This window comes from Antedon bifida, chromosome 1 (genome assembly GCF_963402885.1).
Source record: "Antedon bifida chromosome 1, ecAntBifi1.1, whole genome shotgun sequence".
NCBI classification, from domain to species: Eukaryota; Metazoa; Echinodermata; class Crinoidea; order Comatulida; family Antedonidae; genus Antedon; species Antedon bifida.
This window is the reverse complement of record NC_136226.1, coordinates 17,489,450-17,515,047: the sequence shown is the minus strand read 5'-3', so window position 1 is coordinate 17,515,047 and position 25,598 is coordinate 17,489,450. Positions and strand designations below refer to the sequence as shown.

At 33.4% G+C, this 25,598-nt stretch overlaps 1 protein-coding gene across 2 annotated transcripts in view; it reads left to right on the top strand.

Annotated features, from left to right (window-relative positions):
• The window catches only part of LOC144845180 (uncharacterized), a 58,596-nt gene extending 36,929 nt beyond the window's left edge, over positions 1-21,667 (top strand). The window contains exons 2-4 of one of the 2 annotated variants that reach the window (XR_013612502.1): positions 16,948-17,021; positions 18,344-20,856; positions 20,930-21,667. Coding sequence is in view for 1 of the 2 variants with exons in the window: in XM_078702351.1 (XP_078558477.1) it covers positions 16,948-17,021; positions 18,344-18,372 (103 nt within the window). In the remaining variant the exon portion in view is untranslated. Of the gene's footprint in view, positions 1-16,947; positions 17,022-18,343 lie in introns of both variants that reach the window. The other variant, XM_078702351.1, reaches the window with a different exon arrangement.
• Positions 21,668-25,598: the final 3,931 nt, after the last annotated feature.

Sequence of the window (25,598 nt, the reverse complement as noted above, 5' to 3'; positions counted from 1 at the left end):
CCCTTAATGTGTGACTTGTGTGCACCACTCTAGAGCAACCAATGAATGAATCTGGGGTACATCGGGTTAAAAAAGGTATATATATATAAATATGGCAATGTGACTGTAGGATTTTTCCAAATTGAATGTGTTTCCATATAAAAACACTTAGTAACCATAATTGACAACACTTTGTAGGAAGGTATAAAATGTTTCATTAAAAGTATGTACTTGTATGTGTGTGTGTTGTTTTTTTTTATCGGTGTTATGAGAAAAATTTAAAAATTGGGTTGGTAACACAATTCTATATTGAGAACGGAGAGGGCGTGTTTTCGACCTGTTTGACCACACTCCCTCTATGTAAATAAATTGAAGAACAATTTGTTTTCCTCCCCTTCCGCCAAATATTTAGACCCACCAGGACGATAAAGGGCTATTCCTGTGATGTTTACTTATAATTAAAAACTTATTCTTATATACATTGATAATTTATACATTCTATGTGCAGTTAACGCGGGTGAATTTTCATTTCCTAATTAGGCCTAAACTATTTTAAGCCAGAACTTGTTGTAAGTTTGTTACCGTAATTGCTGCTCTATGAGTAGCAAAAAAGGTTATTGGTCAATGCCTCTGTGATTCCTGGTAGTAAGGGGAGACCAACATGCTTAATATCGCTTCACGCGCAAATCTCCATAAAACTATACTATTTCTTAACTATTTTCTAATTTTATTTATTTTTTTTTAAATCAAAAAGACACCTGTGTATAAGATAATACTAATTTGAAAACAAGATTACACCTTTGAGGGCTTGACGACAAATACATTTTTTTTTTGCCAGGGGGCTTAAAATGTTGAGTATAATATTCTGTTCTTATAAATTGTTAATCGGCAGAATATAGTTTGTGCTGACTCAATTCTCCTGAGGCTGTGTGAGTGTGTAACAGAGTGGATTATTGACGAGAGATCCATGATCCTAAGTAAGGGGGCACAGGCGCGGAAATTTAATTACACTTACTGTCATGTGATGTGTGATAGAATCTACTTTGCACATTTTCCCGTCAAACGTCACAATTTTAAACATGTTTGAGTTTTAGGCCCATGTGTATTCCCCTCCACGCATAGCGTTTGACAGTCGGTCCGGGACGCGACTGTATGTGTAACGTTCACCAAGTCATTGTTTGGTTTACTGTTAGTTTACATAGCAGGGCTAAGTCTCTTGTAATTAGGTTTATGTCAATCATACAGTAAAATATGTACTTATCGCTAAACGTATGCCTTATGCCTTGTATACACACACTTAAAGATAATCAAAATGTATAAATTGAGTGCCATAGTGAACCCATTGAGGTTGTTCACCGTAATATAATAATGGTTTAAATTATTATACTGATTAGTGTAATTTACCATTATCAATATTACATTATTGATAACTATTATATTTACATTATTCTATAGTTAAAAGTCGCTATCCTATCGAATTTGAACATTACCATGAAAGAAGAACATAGAGTCCGAATCTAATGGTCAGATGTCTGGATACCAAGTAGATGATTCCTTGTACGGCGTTATTAGGCCTACCTCATACATTTCCTTATCTTCGCCGTTAATAATTAATTAATTGCCAGTATATCACCAAGCGATTTAAAGTTTCTCTTTGCCTGTGAATTTATATAACTATGTAAATAGAATTCCTAAAATGATGTATATATAATTTTGATTGTAGTGCAATGTACGCCTATTATTAGAATTGCCTTTAGAATGATTCGATTGACTGGCTTATATCTCATTCCTAACGTGTCTAAGATGCGTATTAATGCTGAAATTATTTCTAGAAAAATTGTATTTGTTGTTAATTGTTATCGTAATTCACTTTTTTTCACTGTTTGCTTTGTCACAGTGAAGCAAAATCGGGTAGAGAGGAAATATTGAGAACAAAATAATTGTACCGAAACTGCATTACATTAACTATATGGAACAATCGATGGTGTCCAATCCCAAGAGTTATTTAGAAATATCAATGGCTATTTAACAGGTGTTGGACTTACGTAATTGATATGTGTTGTACTATAGATCTTTAAAATATAGAATTAAGACTAATTATGTTATTGTATACGAGTCGACTCCGCTGCCTTAAGTTATATTCAAAAACATTATTTCCTAGCCTACTTAAAGAAAATTGAAGTCGAATTATCATCAACCATACAACAAGCGAATCATCTGTTTGTGCTAATCGAACATGTCTGATTGGTTGCAGTTTTTCGCATCGCAAATGAATGATGGCAATATTATAGTGGTTGTGAGTGTGGTGAGTGTTGGTGGTAGTGGTTGTTGTGGTGGTGTGGTGTTGGTGGTTGGGTGTCGGTAGGGGTGGTGGTGGTTGTTGTTTGTGTTGGTGGCGATGGTATCGATAGTGGTGATGATGGTGAGAAGTTAGGAACATGTGTATGCAACGCTGGCAGAATGGGCTATAAACACAAATTTATTTTTAGTTATTTTGTTACAACTAAATTGGTAATTATTCTCAATCGGAGCCTCTGTTGTTTGTTTTAAATTATTTTGTCTACTATCAGTAATTGCTTTTAAATATCTGCCTTGACACATACCTTTGCAGCACTAGTGCAGATAATTGTCGAAGTTCTTTGCAAATGGAGTTTTTGTGTGCTATGTTCAGTACTATAATTAGCTTTTTCTTTTTTTTTTTAGCTTGTCTGACTTTGCTTTTCACACCTAGGTATCAGAAACAATGCTCTTCTACCTAGTTTCCATTCATTATATTTATGAGAAACAATGCTCTTTTGTAGCTAGTTTCAATCCCTCCCACTGTGTGAACTTTTCCACTTATATTCCAAGTTTCCTGGACTTTATTCTCACTCCTGATGACGATCAAAACATATTGATCGAAACGTCGAGAAACTCAACAGTTCTTTTCAAAACTAATATACGTGGTGTACCGCAAAATTTATATCAACATAACTTTTTCTTGATTATAATTACTCTAGAAATAAACTTTATTCATCGTATTATACCTAAATATTAATGTCTTGGTCAGCTTTTTGTAGATTCACTGTAACAGTGTTCATAGAACAAAATTGAAAAGCTGACATAAAACAGAACTGAAATTTCACAAATTATCGGTTCATTAAAAATCTATCTTTCGCGATTTGTTTCTTTAAAAGCGTTTAAGAGTGCTTCGACAATTTCTATCACAGAAGCTATTAAAAATGGCATATTTTAGAATTCGTTCGCCTGAAATGTCGATAAATGTGTTTTTCCAGGAAATAATGTGACATTCATTATTGTAGTTAATTCTTGCCACGTTATTTTTCCCCATTTTATTTTTGCCCGCGAGTTAAGATAAGTCAGTATAATTACTTGTAAACGTCTATTAATTATACACTTCTAGAATATTGCGAAACTTGTTTAGTAAGCTTTGAAGGTATGATTTAATGCTAATAAAAATAGGACGACTTTTATACAAGCTTTTATGTGGGCTATTGAAATATCCCATATACAAATCATATAATAAAAAAAGCAAGGTTATAAGTGACTCTGTATTTAAGGATTTATGTTACTAGACAAATTATTGACACAGTCTTGCCTAGCTTAGATTTCCTTATTTGAGACATTTCTGGCGATGGAGGAATGAGAAAGATGTATAATGTATGTAGGCCTACGCATGCTTACGTCTTTACGTTGCTTTCAAGTGGGAACCAAGCATTACAATTCTACAGTACGCAAAACATACGTTCGTTTCTGATATTACTTGGACTCCTGAGGGCGCAAATCGTAAGGTGCGAATTATACTACGAATAAGCGTAATAATAATTTACGTTTCACGGAATATCTGAGACAGCTAGGGTATTCCTCAAAATGTACTTACAAAAGATGTTTAATATTTCTAGGCTACTTTATATCAATATTTATTTCAAAATATTAGTATGTATTCTCTTACACAATTGTTTAGCTTCAGTATCTATCGAGTGTTTGACTTGATGTGATCTGTACCCCAGGCCAATAATCTTACCGTCAAATCTCTCTGCCGTAATATCCGCTGTAATGAATGTTCAGCATATTATTCTTTTAAAGAAAACAATCTTCGATGATGGATGACTTTCTAGCATTTAGATCGTTATTTGCATACAGTTTATTGTATTATTTTGTATCCCCAAGCTTTGCAGATTAACAAGTCGTCATCACCATGAGTAATTTACTAGCCCATACACTAACATAATTAAGAAATTACTTTAAAGTCTTATTTAAAAAAAAACCAATAAAATGGTTAAAAACGATATCATTGTATTGTAATTGCAAAGCGAAATAAGCATGGGCGACCTTCGTGGGGTTTAAAACCTCAAGGGTGCAAATTATCTGGTAAAATTGAATCAATAATAACGAAATAATTTGTCAGTTGATGACAAATGGTGGGTGTATATTTCCTCCAATCACACGCGTGTAATGTTAAAGATACATTTATGGTGATCTTTCCTTTACGAGGCGTTGAGCTCTCCCGGATGTTTATGCTCTCTTCCTAAATAATAAAATGTATAATACTATGCTGTACGGATATCTTTCACCTGTATGGTATTAACGATCAATATCAATAAGACATGGCTAATATCATGTGTGAGGATATCTAGTTAAATGTAACACTAACAATATAACCCGCATAAAATGATTGAATATATTACAATCTATCTGTGTTTTGTTGAACGAAAAAAGTAGGCATACATAGAATGTGTGTATTCGTATTTAAATAGAATTGGAATTGAAACATCAATGTATGTGTTTGTATGATGGTGGATGATTGTGGTCGGATGGGTGAGTGGAAGGGATTGAAATACACCGATGAATCAATGAAAATAGGCAGAATAACAAATTGAATGAACAAAAAGATTGATCTGATTAAATAAAGGAAATATTGAATTGCTACTCGATGGATAGATGACGAAGGAAGATAAAAAAATAAAGGAAAGAATACATGGAAAGATTGAATGGTTATCCGATGAACTGATGGGATAATGAAATATTAAAATGAAAGAATGAATGCATTGAATGAATACTAGATGGAGGAACGAGTGAATCGAATGATTGAATTGTGCCGGATAAATTGAGTGGACACATGAAATACTAACTGGAGGAACAATTTAATTGAATGAAAGACTAAATGAAGGAACGAGTACATTAAATGATTAAATTAGAGTGTCTGATAGATTGAGGGGATGAATGAAAGACTAACTGAAAGAACGAGTGAATCGAATGATTGAATTAGTGCCTGATAGATTAAAGGGACGAATGAAAGACTAAATTAAAAAACGAGTGAATGTGATGATTGAGTTAGTGTCTGATAGATTGATGGTGAAGAATGACGGAACGAAAGAATTATTGAATTACTGTCTTGCTAGATTGGTGGTGACGAATGAAAGTCTAACTGAATGAACGAGTGAATTGAATGATTGAATTGTGCCTGATAGATTGATGATGACGAATGAAAGACTAAATGAAGAAACGAGCATGCATTGAATGATGGAGTTATTGTCTGAGAGATTGACGGTGACGAATGACAAAAATAAAATGACTAAATAAAGAAACGAGCATGCATTGGATGATTGAATTAGTGTCTGGTGGATTGATGATGACGAATGAAAGACTAAATAAAGAAACGAGTGAATTGTGAATTGAATGGTTGAATTCGTTTCTGATACATTTATTGTGACAAATGAAAGACTAAGTGAATGAAGTACGAGTTGATTGAATTGTTGAATTAGTTTTTGTCTGATAGATTGGTGGTGACGAATGAAAGACTAAATGAAGGAACGAGTGAATTGAATGGAGTTATTGTCTGATAGATTGGTGGTGACGAATGAAAGACTAAATGAAGGAACGAGTGAATTGAATGATTGAGTTATTGTCTGATAGATTGGTGGTGACGAATGAAAGACTAAATGAAAGAACGAGTGAATTGAATGATTGAGTTATTGTCTGATAGATTGGTGGTGACGAATTAGAGACTAAATGAAGGAACTAGTGAATTAAATGGAGTTATTGTCTGATAGATTGGTGGTGACGAATTAATGACTAAATGAAGGAACGAGTGAATTGAATGATTGAGATTGGTGGTGACGAATTAGTGACTAAATGAAGGAACGAGTGAATTGAATGATTGAGTTATTGTCTGATAGATTGGTGGTGACGAATTAGAGACTAAATGAAGGAACGAGTGAATTGAATGGAGTTATTGTCTGATAGATTAGTGGTGACTAAATGAAGGAACGAGTGAATTGAATGGAGTTATTGTCTGATAGATTGGTGGTGACGAATGAAAGACTAAATGAAGGAACGAGTGAATTGAATGGAGTTATTGTCTGATAGATTAGTGGTGACAAAATGAAGGAACGAGTGAATTGAATGGAGTTATTGTCTGATAGATTAGTGGTGACGAATAAAAGACTAAATGAAGGAACGAGTGAATTGAATGGAGTTATTGTCTGATAGATTAGTGGTGACGAATTAGAGACTAAATGAAGGAACGAGTGAATTGAATGGAGTTATTGTCTGATAGATTGGTGGTGACTAAATGAAGGAACGAGTGAATTGAATGGAGTTATTGTCTGATAGATTGGTGGTGACTAAATGAAGGAACGAGTGAATTGAATGGAGTTATTGTCTGATAGATTGGTGGTGACGAATTAGAGACTAAATGAAGGAACAAGTGAATTGAATGATTGAGTTATTGTCTGATAGATTGGTGGTGACGAATTAGAGACTAAATGAAGGAACGAGTGAATTGAATGGAGTTATTGTCTGATAGATTGGTGGTGACGAATTGAAGACTAAATGAAGGAACGAGTGAATTGAATGGAGTTATTGTCTGATAGATTGGTGGTGACGAATTAAACATTAAATGAAGGAACGAGTGAATTGAATGGAGTTATTGTCTGATAGATTGGTGGTGACGAATTAAAGACTAAATGAAGGAACGAGTAAATTGAATGGAGTGTTTTGTGGATTGGTGGGGCTAATGGAAGATTGAATGATTCATGAATAAATGAACGAATGAAAGTATGAACTGATAAAAAAGGATCGTAAATTGGAGTCCCAAAGGAAATGACCATGAATAAATATAATAAATAATAACGAGGACATTGATTTGGAAAATAAGAAAAGGTGAACGAAAGAAAGGAAGAACAAACATTTCAATAAATGAATACATAAATGAGGGATGAACCTGTCAGCGAACAGATGAATAAATGAATCACCAAGCATGATAAATGGGATTATGCTTTGACGCTATTGTAAAGAATAAACTGTTATGTAAATGAATACAGTAAGTAAAGTATAATTAATTGGTACGTACTCGTATGTTTCATTTTTCTAACTTCGGGTCTAATTAATAATACGTTAGGGCCTCACTAAGATCCACAGACAGAAGGCAATTTATTAGGGATTGGTTAATGAGAAAAATGTCGATTTTAGTTAAACATTAATGAATGAGAAAACAAAAGTCAACAAAGAACGACAAAATGATAGATACGAAAATATTCATTACGTATTCTAAGAAAGTATTACTACACATTTGTGACGACAGAGTGATTTACCGTACCCTTTTACAGTGTACCATTATCTTGACTAGGCTCACGTCTTTATTCTCTTCGTATAATGTCATGACTGACGATAGAATTTTATTAATCATAATAATTTGTAAACATTATCTTGCATTTTAATTTTCACATTTAGTTAATTATCACACCTACGATTGATAATAGCGATGTATTCTGACGTTATCGAGTCCTGTGCAATTCATCAACGTCTATGTATTGAACAAGTTACCTAGCCTCTCTAATACACGCATGCTGCTTCACGTTTACGTCACTCTTGGGTGATGTACCAGCGGTACTGCGTCTTCTGACAGAAATCTTCAACCGTAGTGGGATACTGTAGTATTGTGAGAGATTTTTTAAAGCTTCATGGTTTAAGTTAATTAGAAGTAGGAGCTACTGATGGTCCTGTTACCGTACGTGTGAATGTAGGCACACCATAAATAGTACGAAACACAATAGATAGTCACACTCAAGCCTTTTCTTTGGGAAGCCTAGAGGAATTGTTAGGTTCAGAAACTAAAAAAAGTCTTACTCTTAAAAATAAATTGTCCTGTTATTTATATTTTATGTCGTTGTGACATGCATTTTAGATTTAAATTCTCTTCATCCACAAATGAGTAATTTCTAATTTTGTTAACTTGAGAAACTATATCCAATATAGATATTTTATTCCTCTTAATCTAGGCATACTGATTATAGATAATCAAGGCATGCTTTGGCCTTCGAATTACGCTAAAAGGGTAGTACAATGTGATACAGTAATATCATATGATATTTCATTTTTATAGCCATCAATGGAAAACAGTCAATATCAGACAACATTAAACAATAGTCTATGATACACAAGGGTATATAAATGTGTGTAGCGGTAACACGTGATCTGCTTAATAACCAATAATAACGTGCTATGTATAATATTTCTTGAGATTTCTATTGTTAAGTTTCTTTGCGTGAGTGTCAGTCACACGGAACGACATGAACAATTATTCTCCTATGTATTCAATTCTTACTATAAAATGTGTATTTGGCTTTTTAAATATAGACATCTGTACTTGTTCAGCAACAACAAATACATGGTCTGAATAAACAAGCAATACATTCAATAAAGTATCGCCACTTTTTTGTTTGAGTGGAATTTAATAACTATTATTAATCTACAAACAAGTTTAATTGAAAATTTAGTATTATAACTTAAATACAGTACCCTTCCAAACATCTCCACCCTTCTTCATCGCACGATGGATGCAGTGGTAAAAAGGGGATAGGAAAGGTATGGTCCATCCTTCCCAAATAGTAGGCCAACTTCTCCAAGCACAATAAAAGTGCATAAATTACAATGTTGAGAATCTACGGCTGTATTAAATTCTGCTATTTAACACCTCAGCCACCTCGGTAAAATGGAAAAAGATAAATTTAAGCAATTTAAACAATATTTTTTGGGTTTGATAATGGTAGTATATATTAAGTTAGTATGATCGTCTATCTACAACTAACAATCAATAGTTCAGGAATGATTGTTATATTGGTTTTATAATTAATTAAATTACAAACATCATGTTCTCATTCTAAACATAATATGCGAAAATCGAATGTCATTACTATAATTCTATTATACTGTACGGTATCTAAAAACTACTAAACAATCAGTTTTATTGAATTATTTGTGTGCATAAAATTGCCTCTATACCGTATTCTCAGTCATACGGTGGTGAACGTGGATTCCAATAATTGTTGACATGGGAATCAAAGATAATCCGCACTTCATTGAAGTGTTGATACTGTTCCCTGGTGGCACAACTTGTCAATGATTATCCACGCCTTCATAATGTAAACTTCCAAGAATATGTTTCCCGTAATTAGTTTAGACACTACAGGGTGGATATATGTATATGCCTAATGACATGAGTGTGTTGTTAAAACGGGCCTGTCGAAGCATGTTAATGATCTAATGACAGGACACTGAGCTCGCCTTGCCAAGATAGCAACTCGTAACAGTCCTTTGATCGTATGTCTGGCTGCGACAAATACCATGGATGATGCAGTAACAGTACTATTGTATATTATCCGCGGTGCGCGGTGCTGAATGGGCATGGAACTGATCGTGTCGCAGCCACAGATAAACCCTCAAATTCTCACCATCATGTTTTTAGATTGCCTTGTCTCGACTAGGTCTGTGGCAGCGGTACAAATCATAGGGTAGGGACGGCGTCTCCTTTTTAAGTTGGGGAAAATGGTTGCCCTCAGCAGTGTGTATAAAGCAAAAACTGGCGACGTACCTGTCAGAAACCTTGTTGGGTTTTTTACGCGAATGCCCGGATTTTCTTCCTTACCATCATATTCATTTTTGTTAAACCATGCATACTTTTAGATTGATCTAACCTAGGTTGGTCCGAAAGCTCCCTAATAAAATTGGATGAGCTAAAGAAAAATTGTTTAAACCCAGATCTCTTAATCCTAACATTATTCAAAATGTGTTTATGTGGGAAATTCTCTCGAGATCTTTAAATTAGTACTCAACTTTTAATCAAATCATGTGTGTTTATTGTTTAAACGATCCGATTGGTTTTAGAAACTATTCTAGAAGTATAGTGAGCAGCCCTAACTAACAGTTAGCCTATGAAGTGGACTTGGATCCCACAATTGGTGGTCGCTTACAGTTTTTAGTTACATAATATTTACCGTTTGAGAATCTATCAACGCTAATGCCATGATCTGAGTTGTTAGATCAGCGAGGAAATTACATAATACTCCGAACCGCAAACGCCCACCCGTGTTCCATATTGATTTTAATTTCACCTATGCCGACAACCACGGATGGAAACAAGTTTCTTTGGTTCTTTTATATTGTTTGTTCAGCTGTAGAATGTCTGCTACGGTGACGATAACAGCGAGTCTTTGGTGAGTTCATCTTGCCGCTGCTGCTATGTCTAATACTTTCCAAGTTATGGAATTTTCCAAGAAGATTAACTACACATTTCTACCCTATTCTTAATTCTTGTGGCATTCTGTACTTGTGAAATGTAATTATACGTTTAGCCCCTCTCGTTAAGGTCGTTTCAAAAGTACAGTCTCTGTTAAGAACATGTCCAATGTGTGAACTGTTGTAATATACCCATGGTGTAATGTCATTATTCGATTATGTAGTGCAAAATGATGTCACGTGCTATTGACACAATAATTTAGTGTTAAGGGATTACACTTTTTTCTTTTACGTTAAATATTTTGGATGCACTATTATGTTGTTTTTTTTAGATTTGTACAAAGTGGTCAGTTTATTAGGTTGTTTTGTTTTGTTTTTAGACAAATTGTCAAGGATAGCCACATGGATACACTTACTATTTTAAAAGATGGTAATTCTATTCAAATGGTGCTAAGTTAACAAGACTTTAGGAGTGGAGTTTTGGAGAAAACAATCATGGAAATTGTAGATTTTAATTTTTTTTTTTTAGATTTACCAATAATGGCTTCAATAGAGAAAAAACTTCTAGAGTAAAATTAATAATTTATATCACCCTAACGCAAATTGAACTCTCAGTAAAGAAAAACAATCATTGTCAATAATAACCAATCAGGTAAAATATTGAGAAAAAAAATTGATATTATATTATCTCTTTCATCAGCATAAGTATACTCAAGGAAGAGTTAAAATTTAACTCTTCCTGGTATCAGAATTTCACTTTTTTATTAAATTTTTGTTGCCGCTGTCTGGACTTATGCTTTAATGTGTTTATGAAACGAAATGAGAAAAAAATAAAACATATATAGCTGTAATTTAAAGAATGATAAAAAAAATGTTAACAAAAAATTGATAACACTTTATTAAAACTACAAAATTGTATTAGAGCTGTAGCTTGGTTGTTAACGTACTTGCCTTCCAATCCCAAGGTTTAGGGTTCAATCTTTACCAGGGTTGTAACTCACGACTCTTTCAAATCCACTCCACAAGCCTCAAATGAGACTGGCGAGTGACTCGCTGTTGGATGCGTATGAAGGAAAGAAAATTATTGTATTTATCCTTATTCTCCATGTGTATATGTACATTAGTAGTACTGGCAATATCTAACATTAAACAATCCCCGTCCAAGTAGTCTCGCACACATCAATCTTGAATAAGTTTGGATCATTAAAAGTGTTTTTGTTTGTAACAAGATTTGATAATGGATATAATATGAATACCCTATTCATGTATCAATTCCCAGGGAAGGCTACATTGCAGGAAATTTAATTCTATTTTAAAATTAAATTTCTAAAATAAAACAAAGTTTGTTGAGTATTCGGTTTCGTTTTTTATAAAATCGTATTAGTGTGATTTGATGACCTCAGCAGCACATTTTTTTATCAGGAAATAAATAATTTGATATAAAATTTATTTTGATATAAAATACAGATAACTTCATAGACATATTTTGCATATCTCAAAAATGTTATTGTAGGTAATTCTGTTATGAGTCAATACTAAACAGGTGGGGACATAGTTACCGTATCAGAATAATGATAAATGAAATTCGTATAAAACACAAAGTTACAGTGCTCTTTACAATAACAACATTATATCATAAGTACCTTTCATTGTGGAATTGAGTTTAAAGTAATATTTTTCAAATGGACCTACCTTGAAATTAAAAATATAATTGTCAATTTAAAATTTGTAATCCATAACCTACAGTATATTATCATGGCCTACTGTAACAACGAAATGAGCCTATAAGAAATCATAAAAAAATGGAAATAATTATTATGTTTAGAAATTACTATTAAGATTATTTATAACCAGTGTTAAAAAATGATAGAACCACGACAGAAATGCAAGGCGATTGTCTACCAATATATTTTATGTCATAATGACTGTATACCTCCATAAAGCAAAGAAATACATCACTCAGCTGGAAGTTGAGTTATCAGAGTAAAATAATTATTATTAGCTATCCAAATATTATACATTATCTTATCATTTTATTGAAACAATAAAGTATCGTTTAGAGGCAATTAATTTTAGTTGAAAATCAGATCAAATGCACTCGACTTCGCAGTATATATTGTAACTATCTTGCTATGATCGTAGAAATTATGTCTACATGGTAAATGGTATAAGATTAAAGGCTAATATTATATAAACATATTTATGACATGCCTTGTAAGACTTAAACAGCCGTAGATCTTATCTTGAAAACTAACACGCACATTAATCTACATACCGGTTTCTAAAATCAATCCGATGCGTGAATTTACAGTAGGCCTAATCACGAAGGAAAGTGTTTTTATTGGAATCTACCATTTAATAATGGACTAGAAAAGTGTCGTTGTCAAAGATAAACGCCAGCCGCGCGGTGCGTTGAAAAGAAAATTAAGTGACGCGGTTTCCATGTTTCTCTCTATTCCGAAGAAAAAGGAGGAAGTTATACATAGACGAATTTCAATCGAAGATCTGTCGTCTGTGTGGTCAAATAATTACATTACTGTATGTCTTTGAATTGCATCCCCTGCCCTGTATCAACTGATTTGGTGCATCTTGGGATATGTAGTGAAACAAACTTGGAAAATACTCTCTGAGATGAAAACCGTATTATATTCGTATAATAATAAGATTCTTCATGATAAGTATGTCGCCTCCTTATCTTGTAAACATTTTCCATGGAACTGGTCGGATAGCTATAACTTTGAACAGTCAGTCTAATTTAAAAATAAATTTGCCAAATTCAGATATTAGGCCTAAGCGACCTAAGGAACACGGGGATGGAATAACACTGGTTATCCACACACACTGCTCCAATTCTATCCTTTTTAAAATAAATTAGTAGTAGGTCTATGTTTTTCTTTTCATTTTATTGCATTTTTTTTCAGATAATAATTAGGCTATAGTATTTAATATTTGCTCGGCCCCAGCAAGGACAATCCTATGTTGATGGGCCTCCGTGGATAAATAAAGTTAAACTTGAACGTAAGATGAGTCTATTCAATTTCCAAAAGATTATAATGAACAATATATTGTTACTTCATATAAATATAATGCATATGAATAAAACAGGTATTTGATTAGGATCAACTGTAGAAGAAAAGAAATTGGCACAATTCCCTACTTTCACATAGAACATATTGGCTATTATAACATTACTTAAAATGCGCGGTAACTACAAAGCGGAATGCAATGATTACAATGTTAAAATAAATCAGCCAATTTAGTTTTTTCTTTATTTGGATTGAGATAGAATGTTTAAAAATTAAAAACAGCAAGTAATTGATTGAAGTTGTTTTATCTTTTTCTTATTGCAGTCAATTTGCTTTCCATTTTCTTCCTTTTCGTAATGCATAGGCCTACACATTAAAAACTAATACAGGTAAAAAGTATCACAGACTAAAAATGAACCCTCATAAAGCCCTAAACGGCATATCACATACAGGTGAAGATATTTTACTCCTTAAAGTCCCGCGATCTTGCATTAAACACGCCGACCTCAGACATTCATATTTTCACTGATTGAACTTAGTAATCCTATGAAATCCCCAGTTTGTTATTTTTAGAATACTGCAGTTTCTTATTTATCTGCCTTGAAATGACACACTTTCAAAATAATGTAGGCTAGATCGAAATATGAGTTGTATAATTACTTGGTTGTCGAAATAAACGCCGAAACCTTCCCATTTTAAAAGGAATCTCATTAGAAAAGGGAAACGCCAAGATGGAGATTATTTTTACTTCGTTTACTTGTAAATAGTGGCTGCTCAAATTGAACTCCCCGTCTATAGGCGTTTGGAAATTATTTTTAAAAAACAGTTTCGGGTGGTCTTTATAGCCGAGATTAAGAATTGTTGTATGCAGTAGCAATAATTGAGATAATATTACCAGACCTAGTTATCAATTGTACGCACATGTAGCATGCATACACTTTAAAATGTAAATCAGAATACACACTAGTCAAATAAGCACTGTTGCTGTTGCTTACGGCTTTGTCATGTCTGATAATTCGTGACTTTCATGAAACGCCATCTATTTTTTGTTATTTAACACGTTCGGTTGGCCCACTTCTGTACGCGCCTAAATAAATAATTATACAGTCTAAAAATCTAAAGAATTGTATTTGTATTTTCATGGTCTAGTATTGTTGAACGCTACTAACACTGCCATAGACAACACGACAATACAAATTAGACGCGCGCGTTCAAATAATGATGAAAATGACACGGTATTCGACACGAGCGTTCAAATACTGATGAAAATTGCATGATATTTGACACGCGCGATCAAATACTGATAGAAATAATACAGACGTGCACGTGTGTGCACGTGTCTTTGAAGTGTTACCGATAATTTACATAATGAAGATAACCAGCCATACAAGAAACAATTAACAGAAAGAAAGTAAAAGTTTTTTCAATATAACATAATAACCAAATGTCTGTCTACTGACCAAACAATCCGCCAAGGAATACTTGACATTTAGGCCTACCTCCCTCATAGAATAGCTTGTGAGACATTTTATTTTGTTATGGAGAGCATCTTTGATATATTTTATAGAGAAATAAACGTATAATCAGTATTACTTTCCCTTGTTATCCTTTTATTTAAACTACTTAGCTTATCATAATACGTAATAAAATCAGTATATTCCCTCTGTATAATAGGTTATATGATTGTTTTAAGAATTATTGAATTATGAAATGTGTAGTATTAAGTGATTTATTTTATTTTATATTATATATAATAATTTATCCAACTTATTCAGAAAGGTAACGTGTGTGTGTAACCAGCGACGAAATTGTAAAAAAAAAAATTATCAAATCCACATATCGTAGAAATTCTGAAACAGACAGCGAGAGCAACTGGTAAAGTTATTTAAATGAAAGTGTTTGCATTGTGTCCCCCTATCTCAGAATTAATCATAATAATAATGCATTGTCATAGAAAAATACTTACAATTCAATTTTAGATAAACTAGTGCTTTCTTAATTGAACACTTTCAATCAGAGAAGTATTGAAATGAAACTCAAAATGTCAACATAGTGTCTCTGAAAAGGTTGACACATATTTCCCCTTGTTCGTTTCCGGTAAAAGTCCCCTAATAGGGATGTACCATGAATAGTGGTATCCAAGGTTAATTTTAATGTTTTACTATTTTATTTTTGTTACATCTATCCTGTCCTCCTGTAAATGGAAGGTTTCTCGCAGTTTGATGTAGAACTTATTGTATGCCTACGTCCTAAATAAGGGTTGGCCGTACAGTTAAAAACATAAGTTACATGTAATGTAAATATATTTTCTCTTGTCCGTTACCTCTTGAATATGGGTGTCTAAAAAGAGGGGTTTCTGTAAGTAACTCAAAATGGTTATGTTGTCTGAAAAACGAATTTACTGTATTCAAAATGTAAAACTGCATTGTCACAAAATTGTTAAGTGACCTGGGATGAATAGTAGGCATATATAATATGTGAAGATATTACTCCCATAGTCATAACCAGACGCGTGGGGAAGGCAATTGAACATTTTGTAATCCAAACTTCCAATCAACATATAAATGTGATTTTCCGTCCGTAATTTACACGTTCTTCACGTACTCAAGTCAAAATAATAATCCTATTTAAACAAGCAATCGACGCGTAGCAAATACAAGCGCCGACTTGATTCTGTCTCAGATACAATCCCATGCGTGCTTAAACAATAGAACTGTGTTATATTATAGTCTAAATCTATATTGATGATTTCTTAGTTGGATATTAATAGACCAATAAATCTGTTTGTCACATAATATCGTGATTATAATACGATTTCACCCATGTAATTAGAATTTTTCTCGTTCGCAATACGTTGTGTAAATTCCTTAAGGAAGGCGAACGTCGGCTGCAGCAACATGTTGGTGGATTAAGAGAGAGGAGGAATATTGATATCCAGGTCGGGTTTCCAGAATGTGCCTCTGGTAAACGCTACAAGAACGTAGCCTAGTTACGTTATCATCACGTGACGTACCCAAAGTTTCGTTGTCGATCCATTTAAGAAACGTGCTTAGGATGTTTATGGATTAAAAAAAAATGATTCGCTGCATTCAAATAATCTTATGAAATAATAATATGTTTACGCAGCAAAACTAAGGCATGATTTATGATGGTGGTAATACCTCCTTTAAACCTCATTTTAAGATGTCAATATCCTAAGAAAATATTAGGTTGGGATATAATCATGTGAAGATTAGAAACGATAATCCACATGCATCATTACTAAAATACCTAAAGCTGATATAATTATTAATATCAATAAATACATTTTTTACAAAAACAAGCACAGTTTACATAAACCTTTACTACCATATTGTAAAGCAATGTATTTCTTCTAAAAAAGTGTTTGCTTCTAACGGAAGTCATTTCTCTTCTCTTTTTTTAGACATTTGAAAGAAGCAGAAGAACTTTTGGAACTACAGAATAAGAATTTATATTCATCACCGGGACTCAGATCTCGTAAGTTACATTTAATGTCGCCTTATGTTTAAATAAGACAGTAATCCGCGATCTACCATGCAATGACCGCATACATTATATCAGTTACAGCAAACTATTTCCTTTTTATCACATAAACGGCTCCTGGCTAGGACAAAACATTGAATTAAAAGATTTCATTTTAAATCGTATTAAATATTTATAAGATGCTGAATTTATTTCATTTTAGTATGTTATTTCTTCAGGCTTAACAATTATAATATTACATGTGTTCGGTTCATTTCACTGTACAGTTCATATAGTATCTCGATTTTGTCTTTGTATACAGTTAAAAGTGCTTACAATATAAAGTATATCATGTGGAATGAATGTTACTGTCAGAAGACGCGATACTGCATGATGTTTATTGTCGCTAGACATGAAACCGTACTGATTGTCCATGATAGCTTAAAAGTGTGTGTCAATATATTTGAAAGACCTTACGTCATCATTGTCTCAACGATGACGTTGATCAACTTTATCGACTAATATAGGGCATCATATAAAATAAGAAGTTACTTGATTAATTACCATTTTTATCCATGTCTAAAATCTGCACATTGTTTGTGTATTGGTGAACGTAAGCAGTCATTTCTACACGCCCACCAGGAACCGAAAAAGGAAATGTGACGTCATTAAATTGACCAGAAACTCCAAAGTACAGTAGTTTATTTAAAATGCGTTGTATTACGGGATTTTATAAAATTGTTACGTAAGCCCTGTAAACTGTTATTGATGAAGAAATGTCACTATTTTACATTTGTTTGGAACACGATTTCCATGACGATTTAAAGTGTCAAAAAAATCTAAAATTTCCAAAATATAAACGTGTCCTTTATTATTGTGGCATAGCAGCTATTATTCTGGACAACACGCTTCTTCCGTCACGCTTCATTGCTTGTCAGATTCGAAAGTTCATTGTTTGTCTACAAAGCAATGGCCTAAGATGACATAGGCCAAGTTTACGGCTTTCGCTCTCTGCGGTTGAAATTAATTATTTCAGGCGACAATTGTACACTGCTTAGTCCTTGGGAGGTCGTTAATAAGAATCGTTCTAATATAGGCATTCGGTTAATATCTTTAGGAGGGCCCTGCCTCATAAAAATTATACGTTAGGCAAAGCATGACTAGGCCATTAGATTTATTCGCAGCACTTAGGCCTACTTGCAGAATTTCTGGTAACGTGATTATCGATCTCGTTTTCGGTTCTGTGCTAAACACGTCATCTGAATTTGCTAAGATAAACCTACATTTTTTTTTATATTGATCGAATAATATTAATTGTGTTTTATTTCTTTTCACAGGTTTAAGGCGATGGAAAACAAACGATTAGTAAAGAAAAGTGAATGGCCATTGTAAAGTTTTAGTTTTGGAAGTGCAATGTTCTACAACAATAATGTCGAAACCTTGTTAGCATTGATTTATAATACGGGAATACAGTTTTTTAATGAATATGAAACAGGGAATTGGCTGCTTATGATTATTTAAAATTGACTTGCATATTTTGAAGTAAGTGTAATCTTCCTAAAAGCATTATCAAAACAGTTTTTTACGCCGGGTTTATCTCACACCAGCCGAAAAGATGAGATGTTAGTAACACTTTTTGAAAATTAAAATATTCAGATTACATTAAAATGTGTTACTTCATTATAAGCAAGTCAATGTTCAGAATCCGAATTGACAAAGTTATTTTCTTAATATTTTAAATAATCCAATTGTCGTATATTACCACCAGACCTTACAAAGACAACAAGCTCAGTCATGATGTTTTTCAAGTTACGTTAATGTTACTCATTTTTATGAAACGTTTTCAAAGTGTATACTCGCAAGCAAGTCATAGTCACGGACAAAAATGCAGCATACACGTTAGATAGGACCCACAGATTCAAAGTACTTACCTTTTAATACTTAAAGTCTTCTAGAAAGTGTTAACATGGTGTTAATTCAATGATACCTTCTATTTTCTTAATAGATAAGAATTCTTAAAAGCTTGACATTTCGTAAATATTTCGCAGTTGATTCTTTTTTAAATTAGCCCGTCCATTTTGCGTATGTTCATTTAAAAATAAGAGGGATCGCCAAAACAGTGAGTAACATTTCTGTAATTTGAGAAATGTCTTGCACATGGTAAATTACACGTGTCCTGTCTGTGCCCACCGTTTACAATTTTGCATGATTGGTTGACGCAAGATACGCGACATTCCGTCAATATAGCGAGCTTTTGTTTTGACGACACGCCGCAAGTGAAGTTATAAGAATGCGCAAGCCCAGAAACATATTTATGCGCTTAAGATGAGTTTTAGATTTGCGACAACGAGTAGTCCAGAACGATATGCTAATGCGATATGACGTGACATCATCCACAGACGATAAGTGATTTGTAGATCTGCGAGGCAGCTAAGCCGTGCGCGCAAAAACAAGCAATCGACAGACGATCATGCCGTCTTCTGATGATTGGTCATTAGTAACGGCGAATTGTTATCGAATTTTACTTGACGAAACTGAAACACTGTGAATACGATAGGCATCCTCATACGTGTAACTATGACGTAATCTTTCCAAAGAACTATTCATACCTAAAACTCAATAATGACTTTTACTTGATAGGCGCGTAGTCCAGTAACGCGTCTTCAAAACGAAAGGTCGCTAATGTTTCACCCAAAGAGGCACAAAACGCATTCGTATAAACACTGTAATTTTTAGTACATGTATTTCTAACTGTACGCGTCATGATTGTGTCTTTTCGTGCCGTCAATTAGAGTTAGTTCCATATTTCGTATTGTCAGGGACCACCTCACCGAGACACACTTGATCTGCGTACAACGCTTATATTAACGAGAGCATGTATGAGGCGCCATAAGCTTCTCCTATTCTGTCGTAATTGTTTCCGTTCAGTAGATATTCTGTCAGGTTGTCAACAGCAGGCGTTAATACAGTATTATGTTGTTACTGGATCAATGTGTTTAATATTAAGAATACTATATACTTCTCTTCTTAACTATTAATTTGTATTAAATGTTAGGCATACATGCTTTGTTGCTTATGGTGTGCCATACGCGTCAACCTTTGTCTCTCGTGGTGTGGTGGGGTGCTGCTGACTGATTTACTCGCAGCAGTAAACTTATTAAATTATGTACACCTGATTATTCTAATTATTAAGCAATTTAAAGTGGTTATCCTTTATGTGAAACTTAATTATGATTAGTAATGCGTCGCTTTAAATAAAATAAGGAGAAAAAAAATACGTGTGTATAAATAAAAATTGGTTATTTTTGCACTTTGATGTAAAAGGGCCAATTTACACAGACGAGTGGTAACGGTAAACGGTTAGCGGAAAACAAAAATATGGAATCTATGTTATTTCTTTATGTTGACCATTTAAACAAAATGTGGAGCGGACGGAAGTTTGAGCGGAGCAGGATAGATACAGATTCTACGTTGAACAAGCACGCGGTTTTCCGCTTACCGTCACCGCTCGTGCGTCTATGTAAATTGGCCATAAGTTAAGTATTTCCTGCTTATGTAGTTAAGTAATAGGCCTATTTATCAGCAATGAAGTACGTACTGTATTTTATGCTTTTCCTTAACTTATTTTTTACGCATAAACGAATCGGACATCCATGTTACTAAACCTTGCTTATTCGGTTCAACATTAACGTAAAAAAATAATCAATACACTCGTGTTTTATGACATAAATGCATGATTTAACAATAATTTAAAATAAAATCTTACACATTCAGATTATTAACAAAAATACAAGCAAACACGTATAGTAAAACTTCACAAAGAAGACCACCTCGAAAAGAAGCTCACTCTGTGGTTTGCAAAATTGACCTCGAAAAGAAGCCCATCTCGAAAAAAGCCCATCTTGAAAAGAAACCCACTCAAGAGTCCCCTGGGCTTCTTTTCAAGGTTTTACAATATGAATATTGTATCACAAAATAAAAGCAATACATTAATTAATACAATTTAAACCACGTAACTATACATAGTACTGGTAGTCACGGAAAACGATGTAAACTGTACATATTATATATATTAATAATAATGTATGCTAATGACCGTTGATAAACTGTATATAGGCCTCTAGTAATATATTAACACTTAATGATATATTTAAGGTTTATGATAATCCTAACTCAACTTTATCTCAAAGTACCATACTTGGTTTTTTTTAGTAAGTACAGTATATCACTTGACTTTAATGAAGAATAACTAAGCCTTCTTTTTCCTATTTTTCCAAATTTGTTTAGGCCCCTACTACCACTGTTAACACCTGACGCAATTCAAGTTCAACATTGAATACATAATTGTTTCTTTTTTGAACGCTTAACCTCCCATTATTACAACATCTTGATATACATTGAAATTTGCTTATGGATTTAAATCATTTGTTATACTGTACTTAGTGAATCTTCACAAAGGGTATGATGCCGCCATAGACGTAATTAAAATGCCTTTAAACTTCATTCAGTATCAATTTAGTGCTAATTTATCTGTGTCTGTATTTGCACTAATTTGAAAAGTATGGTTAACACAATGATGTATTGAGTTGATTCAATTAATGTTTTTAATCCTTGTATTTATACTGTTCAAATTTACATTATTAAATGAGCATATATTTTGATGAATGTTTGATTTGTGGTCCATACGATAGTTTATACGCAGCAAGAGACATTCGGGATTCTTCGATATAGATGTAAACTATTAAATGTTATAATAAAATTATTATTATTTAAGAACATTTACAGCTTTATTTCTTTTCCAAATAAATTTGTAATGATAATGATGCCGGTGATGACAGCCGGTGATGATTTTGATGATAAAAAAGGGTAAAACTGATGCGAATGATGGATGGTGGTGGTGAAGGGGATATATATTGATGATGATGATGATAATGATGATGATTATGAATATGATGATGATGATGAATGATGGATGGTGAAGGTGAAGATGATGGTGATATTGATAATGATGATGTTTAAAATGGGGAGGTGGAAAAATTAAAAAAAAATATTGATAGAGATATAAGAGAACTTGTAAAGTACTAGAGGGTGAGCTCGCTTCGCTCGCTCCCCCTCTAGGAAGTGTAGACGATGGTTCTCGGAATGATAATGTTCTTCTTTTACGTTTTCTGTCGGTTACCATTATTGAAAATGCTTGACATTCGTAAAACTAAACTATTCTGTTTCACAGTGTCTTAGATGATTAATAACATTTTAAAGTATAGTCTTTATTATTTGGTAGGGCCCTTATAGGGCGGAGGTGGGGAGGCGGAGTTCATTTGACTCGAGGGAGGGGCTTATTCGAGGGATATATGTTAAATTTTTTAGTTTTAATAATATGGTAACATTTATAATCAAATGAAATCCTCTATCTAATAGAAAAATGTGGATGGGATGGACGTTTATGATTATTATTCAAAGTGATGTTTTATTGGAGAGGCGTTTATTCAAATAAATATCATCCTAATAAGTATTAATACATTATTTAATTTAAACATCTTTTGAAACTAACTGCCGTGACAGAGTGGGCCATTTCGGCCCAAGAAAGAAGACATTACGGCTTGCAACATGGGCAGACATCTCGGTCCTAACAGGACACAGATAGCCTAGAGTTATTCCTGCCAGCTTACTTAATAAAACTCAGCTATCGGGATTTCACTCGATTAATGTCTTATCATCAAATCTCCCTATGTAATTTTATAATACTATTCCCCACAATACATTCCGATTCTTTATGGCGTATATTTAATTTGATCTTTATTAATTTGCAGTATAATTTTTATTTTTTAACTACTGTACCTTTCACACGCGCGGTCCGTTCCTAAAATAAACAAAAAACTAAAATGGCTATGACTAATGGCCAACTTAAGCTCCAGTCCTACTATAGTATCTGTTTTTTTCTTCCGTCTTCCAAAGGGACACTGTATTGATTGATGGAAAGTGCCTGTTTCCAGTCACCTTTAGGGTCAAATCTATTATTTTAACTGCTCCCTTGTGTATAAAAGAGAGAAAATAGTTGAAACCAAGTTGCTGCAAGGTGAACTTATTATAAACCCGGAAATAACTTGACCGCCAAGAATTGAAATTTAGTAGAAAATCTACTGTTAAAATCATAAATGTTGTTAAAAAACTCTTTATAATATCTTGCTAAGATAGAAATATGGAAAAATAGCGTCGAACTGCACATTAATGTTATCAAATCTACGTTTCGCGGTACATCTGAGATAGATAAGGTAGGTATCCAAGGCGGAGATTTGTACCGAAGTTTTTGCATTGTGCTCGCCTATGTCAGAATTAACCATAATTTATATATAGATGTAATCAAAACATTCTTGAGGCACCGATTCTTCTTTGTACTTATTTATCCAGATATGATATTTTCTTTCAAGATTCTCTAATTCTGTAATTAATATATATCATATGTGACGTATGTATCATATATTAAGCATGAAAGGGTCGGGTTAAGCGCATGGTCCATGATACAGGCGTCACCTGGGAATACATATGACACTGTATTACATTATTTGCCTACAATATATACTGGACAATTATAGATACCGAGAATCAGAAAGTTGAGAAGAAGAAATAAATAATATTCCAATATTTTACCAGAAATTATTAAACAAATAGGCCTAAAACCAAAAAAACGTTTTATCTATAAATATTTATTTTAACTTTTATTCAGAAATATTTTAAACATGGCTTTTACCATAAAAATATATATGTGTGTGTTAATAGCCTCATTAACGTTTATTGATGTACTGTAGTCGGGTCTCATTATTCTATAGGACTATAAGTATTTTGACTAATAAGATCACATGACAATAACCAAACTAATCAAGTGCACACTCATCAACGTATTATTTGCGTACATAGCGACAAGATACATGGGATGTCATTTTCCGGGGTATACATTTCCTTTAATTATAAACAATGTGTATTGTATCTATTCGTCTTAGTCTGACATCCTAGACATTTAGGTCTCAATGTTAATACTACTAATGTACACTTCTGAACCATTCAAACATGTTCTCTTTTGATATTGTCAATCAATCAATCAATTAAACTATAATTATGAGTAAAGACATCGTTATAGTCGTCGATTGAACGTTATAATATCTACTCGAACACAACATGTTATTATTAGTGGGAGTTTGTGTCTTTTTTCATTTAAAGTAATCAAACAATGACATGTGACGATGAAGCAATAATGTCAAAATTTAATCACAGCGGTTTTTATTTTATTGTTTGGAGTACGTATTATACTTTCGTAATATGAGGGGAAATGGCGAACCGACATCTACAATTATTGTAATAAACCGTTGGGGGCGTTAATTTAATGTTTAGACTCTACAGCTCACTCTGTCGGTCGGTTGGTCGGTTGGTCGTATGGTCGGTGGGTTGGTCGGTAAACACTAACTCAAATTTGAGCACGCGACTGCAGCCATGTATATGGCCTTGTTATACACAGGGGTGTGAAATTAGGGTTTTCTAATCCACTTATTATATAGCAGGTTAGAGTTTTGAGAGGAGGAAAGCATGTAAGAGGTGTAAAAGCCTACATACTCTACAACATACAACACAGACATGTAAGAGGTGTCAAAGCCTACATACTCTACAACATACAACACAGACATGTAAGAGGTGTCAAAGCCTACATACTCTACAACATACAACACAGACATGTAAGAGGTGTAAAAGCCTACATACTCTACAACATACAACACAGACATGTAAGAGGTGTAAAAGCCTACATACTCTACAACATACAACACAGACATGTAAGAGGTGTAAAAGCCGACTTACTCTACAACATACAACACAGAAGACGATTCACTATGTTTACAACATTCTTAACTTGCAAAAACCAAGATGCACTGATTAAGTTTAATTTATGGCCTAGAGAATTTGTAATTATTCTGTGACGGTTCACAATATTGATAAGTGGTCGTAATGTGACCAAATCAGTCATAGTTCGGGACCCATCATCTGACAGTTGACGCCAAAAAATCTGGCATAATTTGAAATCTGGCATAGTTTAATTATAATGTACAATTAACGGCAATATTGGAAATATTTTTACCAAACTCCATGCAAGTCTGTCAAAAATGTAACTTTTACTGTTTCTATATTTTAGTTGGGTGGCATATTTCCAATTTAGATTGTATTCGCTACTGATGCCATTAAGGGTAAATATCAGACACAACAATATAAATACTTAATAGAAAAAACAATTTAAAAATTACAATTATTCAATATTAATATTATCCGTAAGAGAAATGAAGAAAATGAAAGAAGAAATGGATTAATAGGATGGTACTGAAAAGTGAACCTCAGTCAATATCTCTAAATGCACACAGATGTGATCATTGGATTTTCATAATTTATGGTGTAAGGGCTTACATCATTCATCTCCACGGGATTGTTTAAATACCTGCAGAACTGGCGGTTTAGATGGAGAACGGATTCGTATGGTTAGAATAATAACAATAAACAAACATTGAAGCGCCAATTCCAAAAAGATGATCAAAGGCGCATTGTATCATGAAGTTT